The sequence below is a fragment of the Sander lucioperca genome, chromosome 21, assembly GCF_008315115.2.
Source record: "Sander lucioperca isolate FBNREF2018 chromosome 21, SLUC_FBN_1.2, whole genome shotgun sequence".
Classification (NCBI taxonomy): domain Eukaryota; kingdom Metazoa; phylum Chordata; class Actinopteri; order Perciformes; family Percidae; genus Sander; species Sander lucioperca.
The window spans coordinates 4,101,088-4,117,796 of record NC_050193.1 but is presented as its reverse complement, the minus strand read 5'-3'; the positions used below and the strand labels follow the sequence as shown (position 1 = coordinate 4,117,796).

Genomic DNA, 16,709 nt, shown 5'->3' with positions numbered 1-16,709 from the left:
TCCGTAAATCAAACAGTGATCTGGTCTTTACTCACAATCTGTCTTTAACTGCTTCACGTTTGGAACATTCAGGACCGGCTGTACATATTGATATATAAATCACTAAATGATGAAAAACAGACAGTTTTAGGCATAATAAGTCTGAAACATATTCAATATCCAGCAGTGTCATGCCGTAGTAGTCTAAAAATGTTGGCTGTTAAGAATGAGTGAAGATTAAAATTCCCTCAATACATTAAACATTAATTAATCTCTATCTTTCCTGTGATATGCATAATGGGCTGTATTTTTCTTTCTTCATTTTTCATAGTATCTTTCCTGTGATATGCATACACTGTACACATTTGTGTATTTGTTTAAAGAAATAACATAATAAAAGTATTTGGAAACAAAACACTAATTAATCTTTTTTTATTCAATTTTGATTTATTATTTAGATTTTGATCTCTTTGGGTTAAAAGGCAATTCTTCTAAGAGTCCATACATCACACTGAAATGGATCATACCTTGCAATGTATACTTTTACTTTTGATATTTTACATTTTTTTTTGCAAATACTTCTCCATTGCAAACATATTCATTGCAGGGCTTTAACTTGTAATGGAACATTTTTGCATTAATTAATAATTGATAATAATAATAAATAAGGTAACAATAAAACAGAATTGATGTGCATCTTTTCTTCAACAATCAATAACTGTTCACATGGTGGCTGTTTCCCTTTTCTGTGTGTTTTGTTGTATCTCATGCAGAAATATGCGGCTCTCACTATGACATTTGCCTCAGGCACACATTGTCCTCTAACTAATTTTGGCAGGTTTATCTTTGGTCCCCGCCACCTCACTGTGTGTGTGTGTAACTGAAACAAACAATAATGTCCCCTCTGTCTATGCCCTGACGGTGTGATTTTTAGAATTAAGATCATTTTTGTACCAGGAGGCGTCGCTATTCTCCAGATTGAGGGCCACATATTTGAGAATAATGCACTGAGTTGGATAGAAAATGAACTGCACAGTAGATTAGACTTAATCTAATCAACCGGTCTGCTCATGACTGTGTGCAACAGAGAAGTCAGAGACAAGTGAGTCCGAGATTAATGACCTGCAGCAATGAGGGAGCAACTATTCATTGATCAGCAATTCATTAATGTATTAATATTAGTAGCCTATAGTGATTTTTTTTATGACTTTATCTGTGAATGTTAGTGGTTGTTTTTCTTGTATTGTTCTGCACAAAATGAAGTCCTTAAAAATCCGAACATACCGATTGGTCATATCAGACAATGTGCACAGAAATAAAACAAAACAAAACAAAACAAATAATATGAAATATAATTAGCATGATGTCTGAAAATAATAGGCTAGATGTATTGTGTCTAATTGTTATTACCTCCCCCTTCAGACTGAATCCAGCTTTAGTCTAAAATCAATCATCAGCAAGACAGAAATCAACAGTTTCCCACTCTCGTTAAAGAACCACCGGAAGTGGGCGGGTTTGTCAGAGAGAGAGAGAGAGAGAGAGAGAGAGAGAGAGAGAGAGAGAGAGAGAGAGAGAGAGAGAGAGAGAGAGAGAGAGAGAGACAGACAGACAGACAGACAGAGAGAGAGAGCAGTGAACTGAGTGAGGCGAACTGTTGGAAACTACGCGACTGACGGACTGACAGAGATTCCCGCTGTAGGTTGCTCACGTCGCTGCAGCCTCTTCCCCGCATTTTATGAAAAAGGACAGAGAGTCTTCAGTCGCTCCACAGAGGTGAGTGTGACGGTTTAATGTATTTGAAATGTGTTTGTCTAAAGAGGTGAACGGCCTCGCCTCGTCCCACTAACGGTCCCCGTTGCGAAACAATATTCTGACAGCGCTTTGTAAACAAACGCTGCTCCGTCTGCACACGCTGAAACCAGTCTGGATGCACGTATAGCACATTTCTGTAGAGTTTGTCTGACTTTTTTTCTTCTTTGTGGGTTTTTTGAGCGCTGCTGAATCAACAGGCAGGATCCTTAATATAGGCTATTTCTACAATGATCTTCACGGACTGACAGCATGAGTCACCTTATTGTCATTGCTGCAAATAACACTAAAGGACTGACTCACTATCATAGTGGTGTCTTTTAAACATGTCTAAGTTTTTCTATAGGGGCAAGCCTCCCTCCCAGCATGGCAAGACTCAAATGTAACCTACAGGCATTAAGAAATAGGACCATAATAAGGATAACCTGCGGCAGCACACCGTTTTTACAGGCTCTGTTGTAAAAGCGAAAACAGTGCACAGGAGTCTAATAATGGTGTAATGGGCATGCTTCAGAAGTTTGACAGCCGGACTGAGAGCTTTTGTTCAGTCACTCTGGTACTTTGCTCAGATATATCCTGCAGCTGTATTCAAGTGCAGTTTTGAGCTTCTAGGATTTCCAATTGTGTGTGCTTTTACTTCATATTTCAGAGAGAAATCTTGTACTTTCTACTCCATGCAATGTCTGACTGCTGTTACAGATAAAGACTTCACATGCAGACACACGATCACAAAACAAATGCATTACTATAGAGTTAGGCTATATAAACTACACAGTATATAGCAGTTGCCAATTTGACCAGCTGAAACATCAAATCTGCTGCTGCTTATATGTCAACACATCAACAAGTACATTTTACTGTTAGTACTTCTACTACTACCAATTTAGTTTTATTCAAGTAGAAGATTTGGATGATATGGTATTTTGATAATATAATTAATTTTAGGTGGATAATTTCATAGGAAAAAGCATGACTTTTACAACATTGGAGTGACATTCAAATACAACAAAAAACAACCATACAGTACAATAAAGTCACTCACTATTGAATCCTATAAATACAGTTGCAGTATGATGATATGGGAAATTTCTTTTTTAAATCACAAAAAGGTCACTATTATCTCAGTACTAGAGCGCCACACAGACACACAATATGTCTTTATACTGTAGTCATTTGAGAAGAAGAAGAAGAAACTTTCTCTGGAGAAATTTAGTAGGCTACTATAAATGCCAAAAGCATGTTCTCACGAAAGCTGAATACTAAATTTGAAAGGAGTTGAGTGTTAATACAATAGGAGTGAGTTTGGTCATTGCGATCAGGTATGTGCCATTCACTTTAGCTGTGCTGATTGAGCGTTACTGTTGCTTTGCATTGGCTTGTTGGTATGTGGTCTGAAAAAAAGAGCATGAAATGATGGTTCATAAATGTCAACTCAAAGCTAGCTGTAACACACAACTCCTGAATCAAGGCCTGTGTGTGTGTGCGCTTGCTTACAAACAGAATTGAAATGTCACTGACGCTTTGATATCTCTGTGTGTATGTGTCCTTGTGTATTTGTGTGCAGATGAGCTTACCTGCACCTTCCTGATATGCATCCTCTGTCATTTTGTTGCCTGCTAAATGCTGAGTTGCACTGATAAGACTGTGTGTTTTCGTTTTGGACAAACTGGCAACATTTCTTCTAGAAACCTATAGTCAAGCAGACATTGACTCTGTCCCCTGTGGCTCCTACGGTAATTGATAATTACATGTTGTGATAACGCCCTCTGCTCACTGTGATAATGTTCCCCCTTGAGGTTGCTGTGTGAAAACTTTGGATGAGCTCGATGATTCAAGACTCATGTTTATTGTCAGTTTTCATTCTATCCTCTCTTTTGCTCATTTCTGCTGCTCTCTCAATCAATGAAACAGTTCAGTCAAGCTGTACACTACAGGAAATAACGGTCAGTGACTTTTAGCGTTTAACCCCATTGGCCTCTGTCACTGTGGTGCATGGTGCTCGCACAAGGCAGGGTTTTCCCAGATTTCTGTGAAAACGAGGGTTTTTTTGCGTCGGCGTGGGAACATGCTGGTCAGGCATGAATTGGTTGCCACACTGTGTCCCTGACAGAAAGACCCAGATGCTGGAGGAGTTGCAGCAGGGGAGACAGGGGAACCCAATGCTTTATCGCACAAGCCCACTGTGCCATGTGCTCACAGCATGGCATGTCCTTAAGCTTGTCTGTACTTCTCACTTTTTCACTCCCCGCTGCCAGACAAGTGCAGGGTTCAGCAAGCCTGGAAAGGCTGATGAGTACTGTAAGTAGGGGGGAGTTAGTCGGGGAAGGACAAACAGGAGACATGTTCTTCAGCATTGACATCATGGGTAGCTGGAAGTGAGCCAATTAGAGCAGTGGTTTTTGATCTCTCTGAGCCATGAGGCAAGGTGTCAGAATCACTAATGAATGTGCTTAGCATGGGGCCTCTCTTCAGTCTGAACGGAGGTGTACAGGATGGACAGATGAAAGATAACAAGAAGGAGAACAGGAATTTTCTTTAGCTTGTGATCCAATTCTTTGGTGAAACTTTGTGGTGAAAATTATCATAATGTATGAATGACAAACTGGGGGATGAGGGGAGATTTAGAGTGAAAGAGAAAGGGAAACTCATTCAAAGGGAAGTGATCACGAAGCATGTGGTGACATGCACCTTAACCTTCTCCCCCTTTCAGTTGGGCTAACGCTAATCCACTGTTCACGTGACCATGAGCTTTTAGAGTGGTCTAGGCCAGCAGTCCTCTGATCCATCTGTCGAATAGCGTTGCTGATTGTTGGCATCCACAGCGCGTACGCATGTCCCATGATCACTGCCTGCTCCACACAAGACTCAAATTTGATTTTCATCAGCTGGCTACTTCTGCAGGGTTTTATCAGCAGTTTCTTTCTCTGATACTGTCTTTCCCATTCTCCTTTATTCTCCATCTTTCTCTTTCTTCTGTCTAACTTTCATTGAATTCTGCTTCTCTTCTGCACAGTGCAGTAAGTGGGAGGAGGATGACGGTCAACCCTTCCAGACACTGAGAAGCTTGATAAGGGCTTGGGTTATTATCTCAGTGACACAACAAGAATAGCCACAACTCTAAAAGGCACATTTGCACTATATAAAGGAAGTCACAAATCAGGACAAAAAAGTATAATTTCCACAAATTATGTAAGGAGATGTCTGACAGAGGTCAGCCCAGCATCCACTTAGAATATATATCTGTGGTCTGGATTAAACATTTCCTCATCTTTACACAATACCCATCTGCAAAACACACACGAGAAAAATGCTGTTGCAACTTGCTGGCCTGGCCCATAAGGCTCTCAGTACCACACTGTCTTTCATGTCTAGGCTACTTTGCATTAATCGGAAGCATACATGACTACAATGCTGACAAAGTTCAGTGACATGAATAATCTGCATGTCACTATCTTGTGGATTCAAAAACTGCATTTTTTGTTTTACACAATATCTCTCACCCTTTGGCTTGATCCATGTTGTTACGCGTCAGCAGGGACACACACCCAGCTAAGGGTCGATAGCTCGAAGGTTAGCGAAAGCCAGCTTGTGTGCAACTGGAACGAGCATTACCCTTTTTCTTTGGATTCCCCAGAGCAGTTTTGGAATCTGAGTGAGAAAAGAGAAGTTATTTTCCTTTCAAAACTAGCATCAGTGTGCTCTCAGTAAGAATCTTAACCCCCAGAAGTAGTCCAAGAGTAGCTCAGTGACCAATAGCTCACAGCTGTGGCTGTGCCTTGAAGCTTGAAGAAATATTAATGTCATTAAAATGCACAATCTTCTAAGGCATTTGCTGCACATGTGCCCAAGTTAAATTGTTTCATTAAATGAGAGTTACATAAAAAAGGATGGTTTACTGTAGAATGTTGGATTTGTCATTTGGTGAGTTATTGATCTCTTTTTTTCATAGTGGTTTTGGAAAGTTACACTGCCTAACCACTTTTATGTTTTATTAATGCCTTTGGGCCCTGAGTCATGGTTTCATGCATGAATTATGTGAACCAATGGCTTCATCTGTGCCCTAAAGGATTTTGTATCATGTGAAGTCTTGAATCTGAAATTATGTGCATAATCCTGTCCATAAACATAATCCTTATTATGTTTTTACTGAATCTCTGTTTGCAGAGTGTAGCAGTTTATTTTCTCTTTTCACACCCACACTATTCACGCAGTGGGTTGCAACCTTATATAGCCTGTCCCCCTGGCTTACTTCTGAAGTTTGTAGTTTATCAGCCATTAAGTGACCAAGCTGTATTGAGTACGCTGCCATCTGACAGTATGTGTCAAGTTAGAGAGGGGCTGTGTTTACAGTAACACTGACAATATGAAATTAACCAAGTTTGAAGGATCACACTGTACATTTCACAGCTATTAAGAAAGTTTCTCAGTACAGCAAAGTCTCAGGCTTAGTGACAGGAAAAGTCACAACTCACTTGTCCTTAAATGCTCCCTCTGAACTGTTGAACTGCTCTTGAAATGGAATGTGATACTGTCAAAGGAATACTTTGCAGATATTCAACCAACTTTGTATCATAATAATGTATGTGTAAGCAGTGCATTCTGGTAGTTGTAGGTTTTTTACGTTTTGAGAGAAAGGGAATATCACAGCTTCTTTTCTCTGTTTTCTCTGGTCGTGTAGCAGCAATTTAAGAAATGTTGGCGCCATTCTACTACATAGAAAAGACCCTGTTTCCAGTGGTAAAATACTTCTTTAATGCCAACATTACTTGGCATACACCACTGCAAACTCCTTTACATTACCAGAAGTTTGGAGTGCTGCTATTTTAAGCTAAGACATGTCTATTATGAAGTTACTTGTTCATAATATGTATAGTGCAAACTATGTATTTGTTATATACTGCTATGATTTGCTGTTGCTCCCAAACTCTGCCATGATTGTCCATCTTTCAGATCTCGTGCAGACTATTTCAGGTCATTAGAACTTGGTTGAAGTTCAAATTACCTCACTTTGAGTCAGTAAAGTGAGCCTCATCCTGCCCTCCTCAGCTTCAATTGGGTCATGTTCACACCCCAAGACTTGTCCCTTAATGAGGCGACCAATCCTGATGAAACCTGAGGCTGAGGTAACTGCATCCGCCGCCACAGGTGTGAAGAAAGCAGACAGGAAAGAAAGAACCCACAAATGGCCAGAGTCATGCATGGTCAAAAATGAATCATGATTAATAGGCCTTACTGTATTTATTGTTATTTTAACATGAGAAAGATGTTTTGAAGCTTTAATGTACTGAGTATAGTAATTTCGTTTTAGAAACACCAGTTCTGCTGTTTTTTGTTCTTGCAAAATGCAGCTAAATCAGTTTTATTGTGTGTGTGTGTGTGTGTGTGTGTGTGTGTGTGTGTGTGTGTGTGTGTGTGTGTGTGTGTGTGCGTGCGTGCGTGTGCGCGTGCGTGCGTGCATGAGAAAATATAACAACAGAGTGAACAAATTTAATTTCCCCTTGCAGGATTTATAAATTATTTCTTCTTCTTCTTCTTCTTCTTCTTCTTCTTCTTCTTCTTCTTCTTCTTCTTCCACTGGCAACAAACATGTATGCACATGGGAGGGACAACATAAACAATTTAGCTCAGTTGTTTGTGCTGCAATTATTCATGACACTTGTTAGAATAAATGTGTGTGTGACATGTATGCATGTGTTGGACTAGATTTAGGTCATGGATGCTCCCTTGTGTCTGGGGAAAGGGCTAACATCTGCGAAAGATTAATGTAAGGAGCATTTGATTAAAAAATGATTATTATGACATACAAGGGAAAAAAAGATATTTTTTAAGGATTATTTTTTGGCCTTTATTTGATAGAATAGCTGAAGACAGGAAAGGGGGGAGGGAGAGGGCGGGCGACATGCAAGGGCTGTGGGTTGGACACAAACACGGGCCTCTGCAGTAAGGACTGAGCCTTAGTATATGGGGTGCGCGTTCAACCAGGTGTGCTACCGGGGTGCCCTAAATGTTCTCAATTATTGATGCTTATGCCTCATTTATATGTGATTGACTTTGGATTAAAGTGTACTGGATTAGAGTAGAATTAGAGCTGAATGGTCTTTGCACGCCTTATTCCTCTGTATTTTTATTTTAGAAGTGTGTGTGGATTTTGCTGCATTTTCTGCCCTTTTTAAAAAACAAACAATATCCCTAGTAAAGTCAGTGTTTGAATTTGTGGAGCTGTTATCCCGTATTGATCCTGTGAGCTCATCTGTGCCCACGGCAACGTCAGACTAACAAGGCTCTCAGATGAGCTGTGCACGACATCTCCAGCCACCCTGCCACTCCTACAACAAAACAACAGAACTCTTTTTGTTTGCTGTCTGTTAAATGAAATAAGTACCTAACTCTACTTTACTCTGAGAGAGAGAGAGAGAGAGAGAGAGAGAGAGAGAGAGAGAGAGAGAGAGAGAGAGAGAGATGTTACCGATACAACACCACCAAAAAAACTCTGATTAGCCTATTGCACCAGTTTCAAATACCAGCCAACTCTGCTCCACCAGCCACCAGCACGCACACTGACTAGCAGAGTAGATGGGAGATGATAGACTGGCTCAGCTAATCCAGAACTTCCAACTGTACAAATTCAATTTGAAAATAAATGTATGCACGGTGCGTACAGGATTACATCTGCCTGCACCACTGTAAAGAAACATTCCAATCGCTCATCTTTGACCAATAAATCCAATCTGTTACTGTCTTAACTGTCCCCTGCTACCCCTTTGAGGCATTTGGCCATGTGAGTCAAGCACATGCGCTGTTAAATATACGATGAGAGAGAGAGAGACAAGCATGTTAAGCATCGCAATGGCTCAATGGCATTGCCATCAAACCTCACACATTTCCATTGTCGCATGATCTGCTATCCCTGCTCTTTGTTTCGCGCACAATGGAGCTATGAGGCAGCATGTCTATTAAATGTTATTAATTATAAATAGATAGCCTCGCACTGGGTTGTTATTGTTCTCTTTTTAGTTTTACTTACAGAAAACACTGAACTGTGGAAATTCTCTTTTTATTCTTACGTGTGGATATGCAAACTGAAATGGCTACAAAAAAGTCCTGTCTGTATTCATGTCAATTCAAGTCATGTCTATAAATACAAGTTGTTTTCCCAATTATATCTCCTGGCTATAGATAATTGAATTCCCTCCTGTCTATTCTGTTCTTCTTGGAGGTTATATTATATTATTTGCTTTAACTTTTTTTCGATTTTCAATTGAGTGTGCACAACTCTTTTAGGCTGATTATTTGTGACCATACATGCATCCAGGAACCCCACCTCGAACTGCTGTAGCAATGCATGCAATTTACGCAAATATGCAGTGAATTAGGAAATCATCTCGTGCAGGAAAGCAGGGGATTGAGGGTGAGAGGGGGGTGGCTGTTGCACTCTGTGTTACCTCAGTGTCCATGCTCATCTTATCCAGATTATCCCTGTGCCTCTACCATAATCACCCAGACGCCACCAGGCATACAGCACCATAAGGTTGATGCCTTTGTTTTTCTTGTTTAATGTGGCAGAGATGAGAGCTCTGTCTTGTTTTTCTGTTTGTTCTCCTGTCATAAGCAACTCCGCCACACCCAGCACTAGCAATGCAACATAGCAACAGTATGACATTTGGATTATTGGTTGATGAGGACACTGTGTGTTGGCCACTGTGCAGAAAAAAAAAACATAGATAGGTAGAGCTGCAAAGATTAATCGATTAATCGATTAGTTGTCAACTCTTAAATTAATTGCCAACTATTTTGATAATTGATTAGTCGGTTTGAGTAATTTTCTAAGACAAAAGTAAAAACATTTTGATTCCAGCTTCTTAAATGTGAATATGCTCTAGTTTCTTCTCTCCTCTGTGAGAGTAAACTGAATATCTTTGAGTTGTGGACAAAACAAGACATTTGAGGACGTCATCTTGGGCTTTTGGGAAATACTGATCCACATTTTTCACCATTTTCTGACATTTTATAGACCAAACAACTAATCGAATGATCGAGAAAATAATCAACAGATTAATCAACTATGAAAATAATCGTTAGTTGCAGCCTTATAGATAGGGCATGCTTTGTCTCACAAAAGTAATATGATATCTGGAGTGTGGCTATTGAAAGGACACACAAGCCATGGCTATGTTAAGATATGTGATGATAAGTGATGGACTGATAGGTCCACATAGCTGTTGAGTCGACCTACCACTGCTCTCTCCTGCATGACTGCCTTTGGATTAGCATCTGGGATTGTGCACTTTCACCAGGGACGGGTCCCTTAAAACTGGAGGACTGACTGAGGCGATAGCGGGTTCACGTCTGACCACTATCATGACCCTCAAGGATGACTGATAACTGCTTCTGACCATCACCAAGGCATCAGGGGTGTTAAAACATGTCTACATCAAGAAATGATTGCTCTGGCATTTCAGGGACAACCACAGGGGGCTGTGAGCATTTTGCTGTCCCATAAACCCATACCAAACTCAGACCTGGTTGCGACATTGGGTTGTGGATGCCACGTCCCTGGTCATGATGTTGGCACAGCTTTTTTTTAATCCTATGGATGTGGTCTGTGACAGGGAGGATATTTAGTAACAGTTTGAAATGCTGAGGGGTCTGGATACAGCATACATCTCCGGTATGTTAATGTTACATATACCTTCAGAGTCCACATTGTGTATACTACTCTTGTCAAACAAGTGTTGCAGCTTAAAGCTCAATCATCATCATACATAACCATGTCAAACTGCAAGCAGTGCCTGCATTGGTTTGAAAATGGTAGTGCGCCCTTCTTCTTCCCTTTTTATTGGTCAAGAGAGCTCTGTCCCAGGTCAATCACTGGCTAGCTCGGGCCTCTGTTTCCAGAGACTTGACATCAGTTTACTGTCGAGCTTTAAGTAAAGATAAACATTTAAAAAATGCAGGCTTTGTGAGCCCTGAGGATCGAGAGCTTTTACTTTGCTAGTTTGCTTTTAACTATTGGTTGTGCTCAGGGTTTCAGTACACAGCTCTGGGCCCTGTTTAGGGCTTGAACTCCTGTCCTGAACTCCTGTCCTGTCTGAACTTGTGTGGGGTAAAGGTGGAGTTGACCTTTACTGAAAGCAATGAGCTTGCCATGAAGGGAGGGGATACATGGTAAGGGGAGCAACAGCGCAGGGGGGGTTGGGTCCATAGCTCTGGTGACCGGGTTAGATACTGTGTGTGAGAAAATGCAGCTATCTGACCTCTGACACATGACAAGCTGGGAAGATCAAAGGGCAGAGCTCTCAAAAAGCTGCCTGCAGTGGTGTTTACAGGAGCACTGAAAGAGGGAAGAGGAAAGGAGAGAAGAAGAAAACCACAGCAAAAGGGGAGACTTAAAACTTAGAGAGGATAATATTAAATAAGAAGCAACAGCGGAGAGCAAAACTAAAATAAGCCTTTCAATAAAAAAAACGTTTTGACAGTTCAATTCTTCCCATTTTATAACAGTACAACTCTGCTTGTCACTGTTGCCGTTGGAGCAGTTTGAAGATGTTGAAACAATACATAACCCATATTTGCCTAAACCATCCTCCCTCCCCCTTACACACACACACACACACACACACCATGTCTTCTTGATTCCTTGATTCTTCCAGCATGACATGCATCTCAGTGCTAGCATAGAGGTCACAAAGATTGAGTCTGCGTGACTGAAAGAGGAAAAGGACAAGAACATTAGCCCTGGAGATAAGGGTTAATAGAGTTAGGCCATTCAAACACAAATTAACACCGCAATGAACATTAAGTTGTAACACATAGGTCTGGGTACCGACCTTTGATACTTTTAGGCACTGAATTGCCTCCATAGTATCAAGTATCTAAAAATGCCTTGTCATTCAATACCAAATCTTAATACCTAAGAAGTAAATATAATCAGCATCAGTGAGCCAATAACCACGCAGCATGCTTGTACCAAGATCTAGTTATGCTTGTGATTGGCTGTCTAACATTAGTTGTAGAGGCATGCAGGAAAAACACTACGTTACGCACAGACATGGGGCTCACATGTGTGTGTTGTTGTATTTTGAGAGGCTTGACTACAGTGTGCGTTACATACTGTAGGTGGAAATGAAACTGAAAATAAAGGATTTTTACCGTAATGTGTAATTTTCTTTTGTTGAAATTGATTTTTATAAATTTGGTATCGAAAATAGTATCGTTCAGGAACCGGTATCAAATTCACGGCATCAATATCAACATTTTTGAACGATACCCAGTCCTAGTAACTGAAAATAATTTCTCTGGTTAACTAAGTCAAAGTAAGGCTAACTTATCCAATCACATGCACATGTCAAGTGATTTGCTATGATAAACTAATTTAGCAGCACACACTTTATTCCAGCTGATGAAAAGCATTGATTTGACTGCCTGAATCCACCGTATGGACGTGAGCTCACGCAGTGCATGGTCATCTCCTCCCAACTCCTCACGCAGCAGGGCGGCTAAGTCCACAGCAGCCAAGGGTAGGCAGGGACATCCTCTTACTAAACATCTCACAGTTAGTCCTGTTGGGCTCTCTGACAGTTATATGGAAATGTTGTTAAACAGAGCAGGGAGGAGGAGAGAAAGGCCTTCAAGATAAAGTATTGGAGATAATAAACAGGCAGTCTGACCTCTTGGTAAGTAATGTGTCAGTAGAAATACACTAAGAGAGAATTACATTTGCTCCATCTGTGAGTCATTGTTACTGAGTCAGTGTTCATTCAGCCATGATTCAGCAGCTGTGATAGCAAGAACTTCCCACAAGAGCATCTTGTTTTGGAGGACGATTTCTGACTCCAGTGGTTTTTGCTTTGGCCTGTTTTTTGAAACCTTCCCCAAGTAATCACAGAGTTTGTCATGATACTCCCAATTTACACAATCAAATATGTACATGTAATGAACATGCATGCTGTATGGAAATCCCCAGTCCCATCCTGGTCTAGGCATGATAAAATAAAATGTTCCATGTTCTGAGATTTACATCAAAGTTTAATTTCCTCCTTTGTTTTTTTTTGTTGTTTTACAATCAGACTGTAGCTTCTGAAAATCCAGTCTCAGAATTCTAAAAGCCTGGGGGGTTTACGGTAAGGCCCCCCTTAGTTGCCCTACCACAGACATATGTAAACAACACCCTCATCTGGAGCCTCATCACAACTCAATGACCAGAAATCCCCAGCTCCATGTCCCCAGTTAGACGTGGAGGGCCCCTATGATGTTTATTCACTTGTCAGATGGTATTTAACACGCTGTTTGGGAAGACAACAAGAGGAAGGGGGTCAACTGACGGGTGTGCAGGGAGGTCTGATGGTAGAGGAAGACTGTTTTCAACATAAAATGAAACCTTGTGTGTCGTTTTATCCATGAGAAAGTACAAGTGACTTGGCTGTTAGTATGTACACAAGTTGTAGGTAAGCAAACACAAATTGTCTCATCTACTCTTCAGACCATAATTTATGATTTTATCAGTATCACATTTTACACAGCATTAACTACCAATCAAGTATAATTCTGCAGTGCTTTATGTGTTTTTATTAAGCATACCAGAATACTATTTTTTAAACCGCGTTATGGAATATAAATGTTTTTTATCTGATTAAATGTATCCTCTTGCTTCCATTGTTGGACACGACTTAACAATGTGTAAACTGGCAGATAGATGAACAGCAGACCGAGAGAGCGTTAGCGTGAGTTGGTTATTTATGTTGAGTGTGGCAGAGGTGCTGCACAGGAAGGCCGGGTGCTTCTCATGACAAACATGTTTTTCTGGTCATTAAGTGATTTACCAGAAATGGACACTTCTGTAGGGCAAGGTCCAGCCAGTGTCGATAAAGATTAACTGTTATAAATGTAATATTTATGCGTAAAACAATTCTGTCCATGTCACGTGTCAAGTCTCCATGTTAGTTCAAACCAAGATTTTTCTTTTATTTCACTGTAGATTTATAATATCCGATTTTTAAATTAATAATCATTGCGAAGGTATCTTTAAAAGAAAAATACTCCATTTTAAAATAAAGTCTAAAAGACAATTGATGGCTGTAATGTTCTAAAACTTTTCTCTAAATACTTTTCTAGCTTTTAGTTTTTGAAATCTGTGTTTGAGGCAATATTTTTGATTCAGTACTAAATCTGCTGTAATGGATATGTTTACAATTTATGTGATTGTATAAATGAGTTCATTAGGTACAGTTTACATCTTGTGCTCTGGCCTTTAAAGAGTTGATCTGTATAGTATACACATTGTGCATTGTAGACATGCAGCTTTAATATAACTTCTCAGAGCCGTATTATTGTACGAATTATGAGACATGGAACCTGTTATATTGATGGCCTCCAAGTCTTTCCTCTAAATGATTAATACAAAGCCAGTACAATCTGTCCCTATCAATCAGAGAATATCTGATCTGTTATGGCAAAGGAGCAAAAGCGTTCTTTTTCATTATTAACTTTGCTCCTGTGGGGACAACTGAACTGTCTCTCTCTGTGTTTGTGCCAGGTACTAATTTGGCCTAGTTTTCTCTTCAGGGGCCCCAGGCCTGGAAAAACGACGGTGGCAGGGGGCCCCTGTGGCAGGTCCTGAATCTGAACAATAGCTTCAGTACTATTTCTCCGCTCTGCTCCACCAGCTCAGGAAAATAATTACAAAAGTTTTGTTCTTTTGTATAGATTCAACTAATATCAAGCCAAAAAAATTAAGTTTCCCAAGCAGATAAGTATAAATTCATTTGCAGACTGTTTTCATCTAGCAGCCGGTAGTTATCATCCATTTGCTGATGTGATGAATAAAAGCGTAATCTTGGGCATTATATCAGCAAATGAATAGATACCCTAACCATTGTTTTTATATGCCTTTGAAACAGAAAGCAGGCAGAAACATCCAGTCATGCTGCATGCATGGGGAAATGACACAGCATTTGGGGTTTAAAACAACAATGTTGCCAAAGGTCTGTGTTGGCAGATTAGAGCAGGCAGCGCATGTGTTTGGTGTGTAAGAAGAGAAGGGGACCCCCAAATGCCTTCAGTTAACACATGGACCAGCAGTGATATTATTATTCTAGATCTGTTGCATGTTCTTTGTTTCCAATCCATGCTATATGTAGGTTAAGCTTCTTGTTGGATGATTATTTTGGAAAGTGTTTTTTTTTTCTTTCTTCTAAAGCCTTCTGCTCTGTGCATGCTGTCATCAGAGTGGGTTATTCAGATGGCTTCTCTGTGGGTTATTTATTATTTAACAAAAGATGTTTGTTGACATCCAATTTTTGTAATTGAAGACTTTGAGCTGACGATTGCAAGACATGAATTTGAAGCAAACATGACCCCAACAATAGGAAGCCATATAAATCCATGATGTGTAAGAAATGTTTGGACATGATGATGTGATTTGTTGCCTCTCGGTTTCTTCAAAAACTACATTTTAAACTGAATTTACCGTAAGACGTTTGGCAGAACAGCTTGTTTCTTGTTTGTCCAGTTTAAAAATTGGTAACAAAGACCAATGACAGCCAAACGAGTGGCGTCACCATTGATTCCGGTGTCAGACGATTTCATGATGATGTTTCCATGACAGTTCATCTGTAGGGCCGCCCACATTACCAAATACCTCTTAGACTGTGCCAGATCACAGTAAGCAAGACCAGAATTTGTGGGCTGGCTTAGTCACACAGATGTATGTGTGTTGATGAGTATTGTCCAAGAGGATCATGGCAGTTTGTGAAAATCTGCAGCCAAGATGTGAATATTCATAGTTTAAGAATAATAAATTTTTTTGTCTCTGTTTTTGTAATCAAAAGAAGATGCAAAAGAGATTTGTAGTGAGTAGAGCTGCAACGATTATTGGATTAGTCAGTTGACAGAGAATTGGCAACTGTTTTGATAATCGATTAATCGCTTAAGTCATTTTATAAACAAAAATGCCATGGTGATTTTTGTGGTGGTAGTTTATAGTAAACTGAATATATTTAGGTTTTAATTCAGACTATTGGTTGACAAAGAAAGACTTTTAAAACAATTTATTGAAAGAAGAAAATAATTTTTATTTATCGTTATTAATAGTTAGTTGCATTTTAAAACTGAGTATGGATGCAACTTAGGTAAAGAAAGTAGCTCTGCAATACAATCAATGTTTACGATGGGCAGTTTAGTTTGTAATATGGAGAACAATAATAATGATTATAATTATTATTTGACTTTATAATAAAACTTCCTTGACTTTTTATCACTAATAAATAGTTAAATAATATGGATAAAAATGTGGCATTTGGATAAAATCAGTCTGATCGCTCATGTAATGGAGTCACATCCAATGATGCCTTCACAGTATTTTTATTTAGAGGATAAACACTACAAATTTGAAAATGTATCATAAACTAGACAGTGGCTAAAAGGGCTGGGTTGTATTAAAGAAGAAGTGGTTTGTACAGCGTTTTGTCCAACATCGTGTTGAAAAAAGTGTTTATGGTTTTTCCCGAATGGCCACACTTGAAGGCAGAGTGAAAACCGCATCGTAGAGAACAGGGTGACATGATATCTGTAAGTGGAGTGTACATTTACTCAAGTACTGTACTAAAGTACAAATTTAAGGTACTTGTACTTTCCTTGATACTTTTTACTCCACTACATTCATCTGGCAGCTTTAGTTACTAGTTAGGGTAAACGTACCCATTAAGCCCACCAAAATCTGAGTTCAGTTATTTTTCATAAATACTGACATAGTTTATTAACATAATCATGTGTTGAAATGTAAGATTAATCTCTCATTTGAAAATAATAATAATAATAATTAATTTATTTGTGTATATTTTATCATATAAAATAAAGATATTTTATGAATAAAGTCAAAAGTCTGGCATGGGCTTAATTGGTACCGTGGCACCATTTAAGCCCAC

The 16,709-nt window shown here is 39.5% G+C and overlaps 1 protein-coding gene across 3 annotated transcripts in view; it reads left to right on the top strand.

Annotated features, from left to right (window-relative positions):
* The first annotated feature begins 1,585 nt into the window (after nt 1-1,585).
* stat5a (signal transducer and activator of transcription 5a) overlaps nt 1,586-16,709 on the top strand; it is a 57,106-nt gene continuing 41,982 nt past the window's right edge. Inside the window, exon 1 of one of the 3 annotated variants that reach the window (XM_031312859.2) lies at nt 1,586-1,752. In XM_031312859.2, coding sequence (XP_031168719.1) covers nt 1,715-1,752 — 38 coding nt within the window. In that variant the 5' untranslated portion in view covers nt 1,586-1,714. The remainder of the gene's footprint in view (nt 1,753-16,709) is intronic. The other 2 variants (XM_031312857.2, XM_031312858.2) reach the window with 2 other exon arrangements.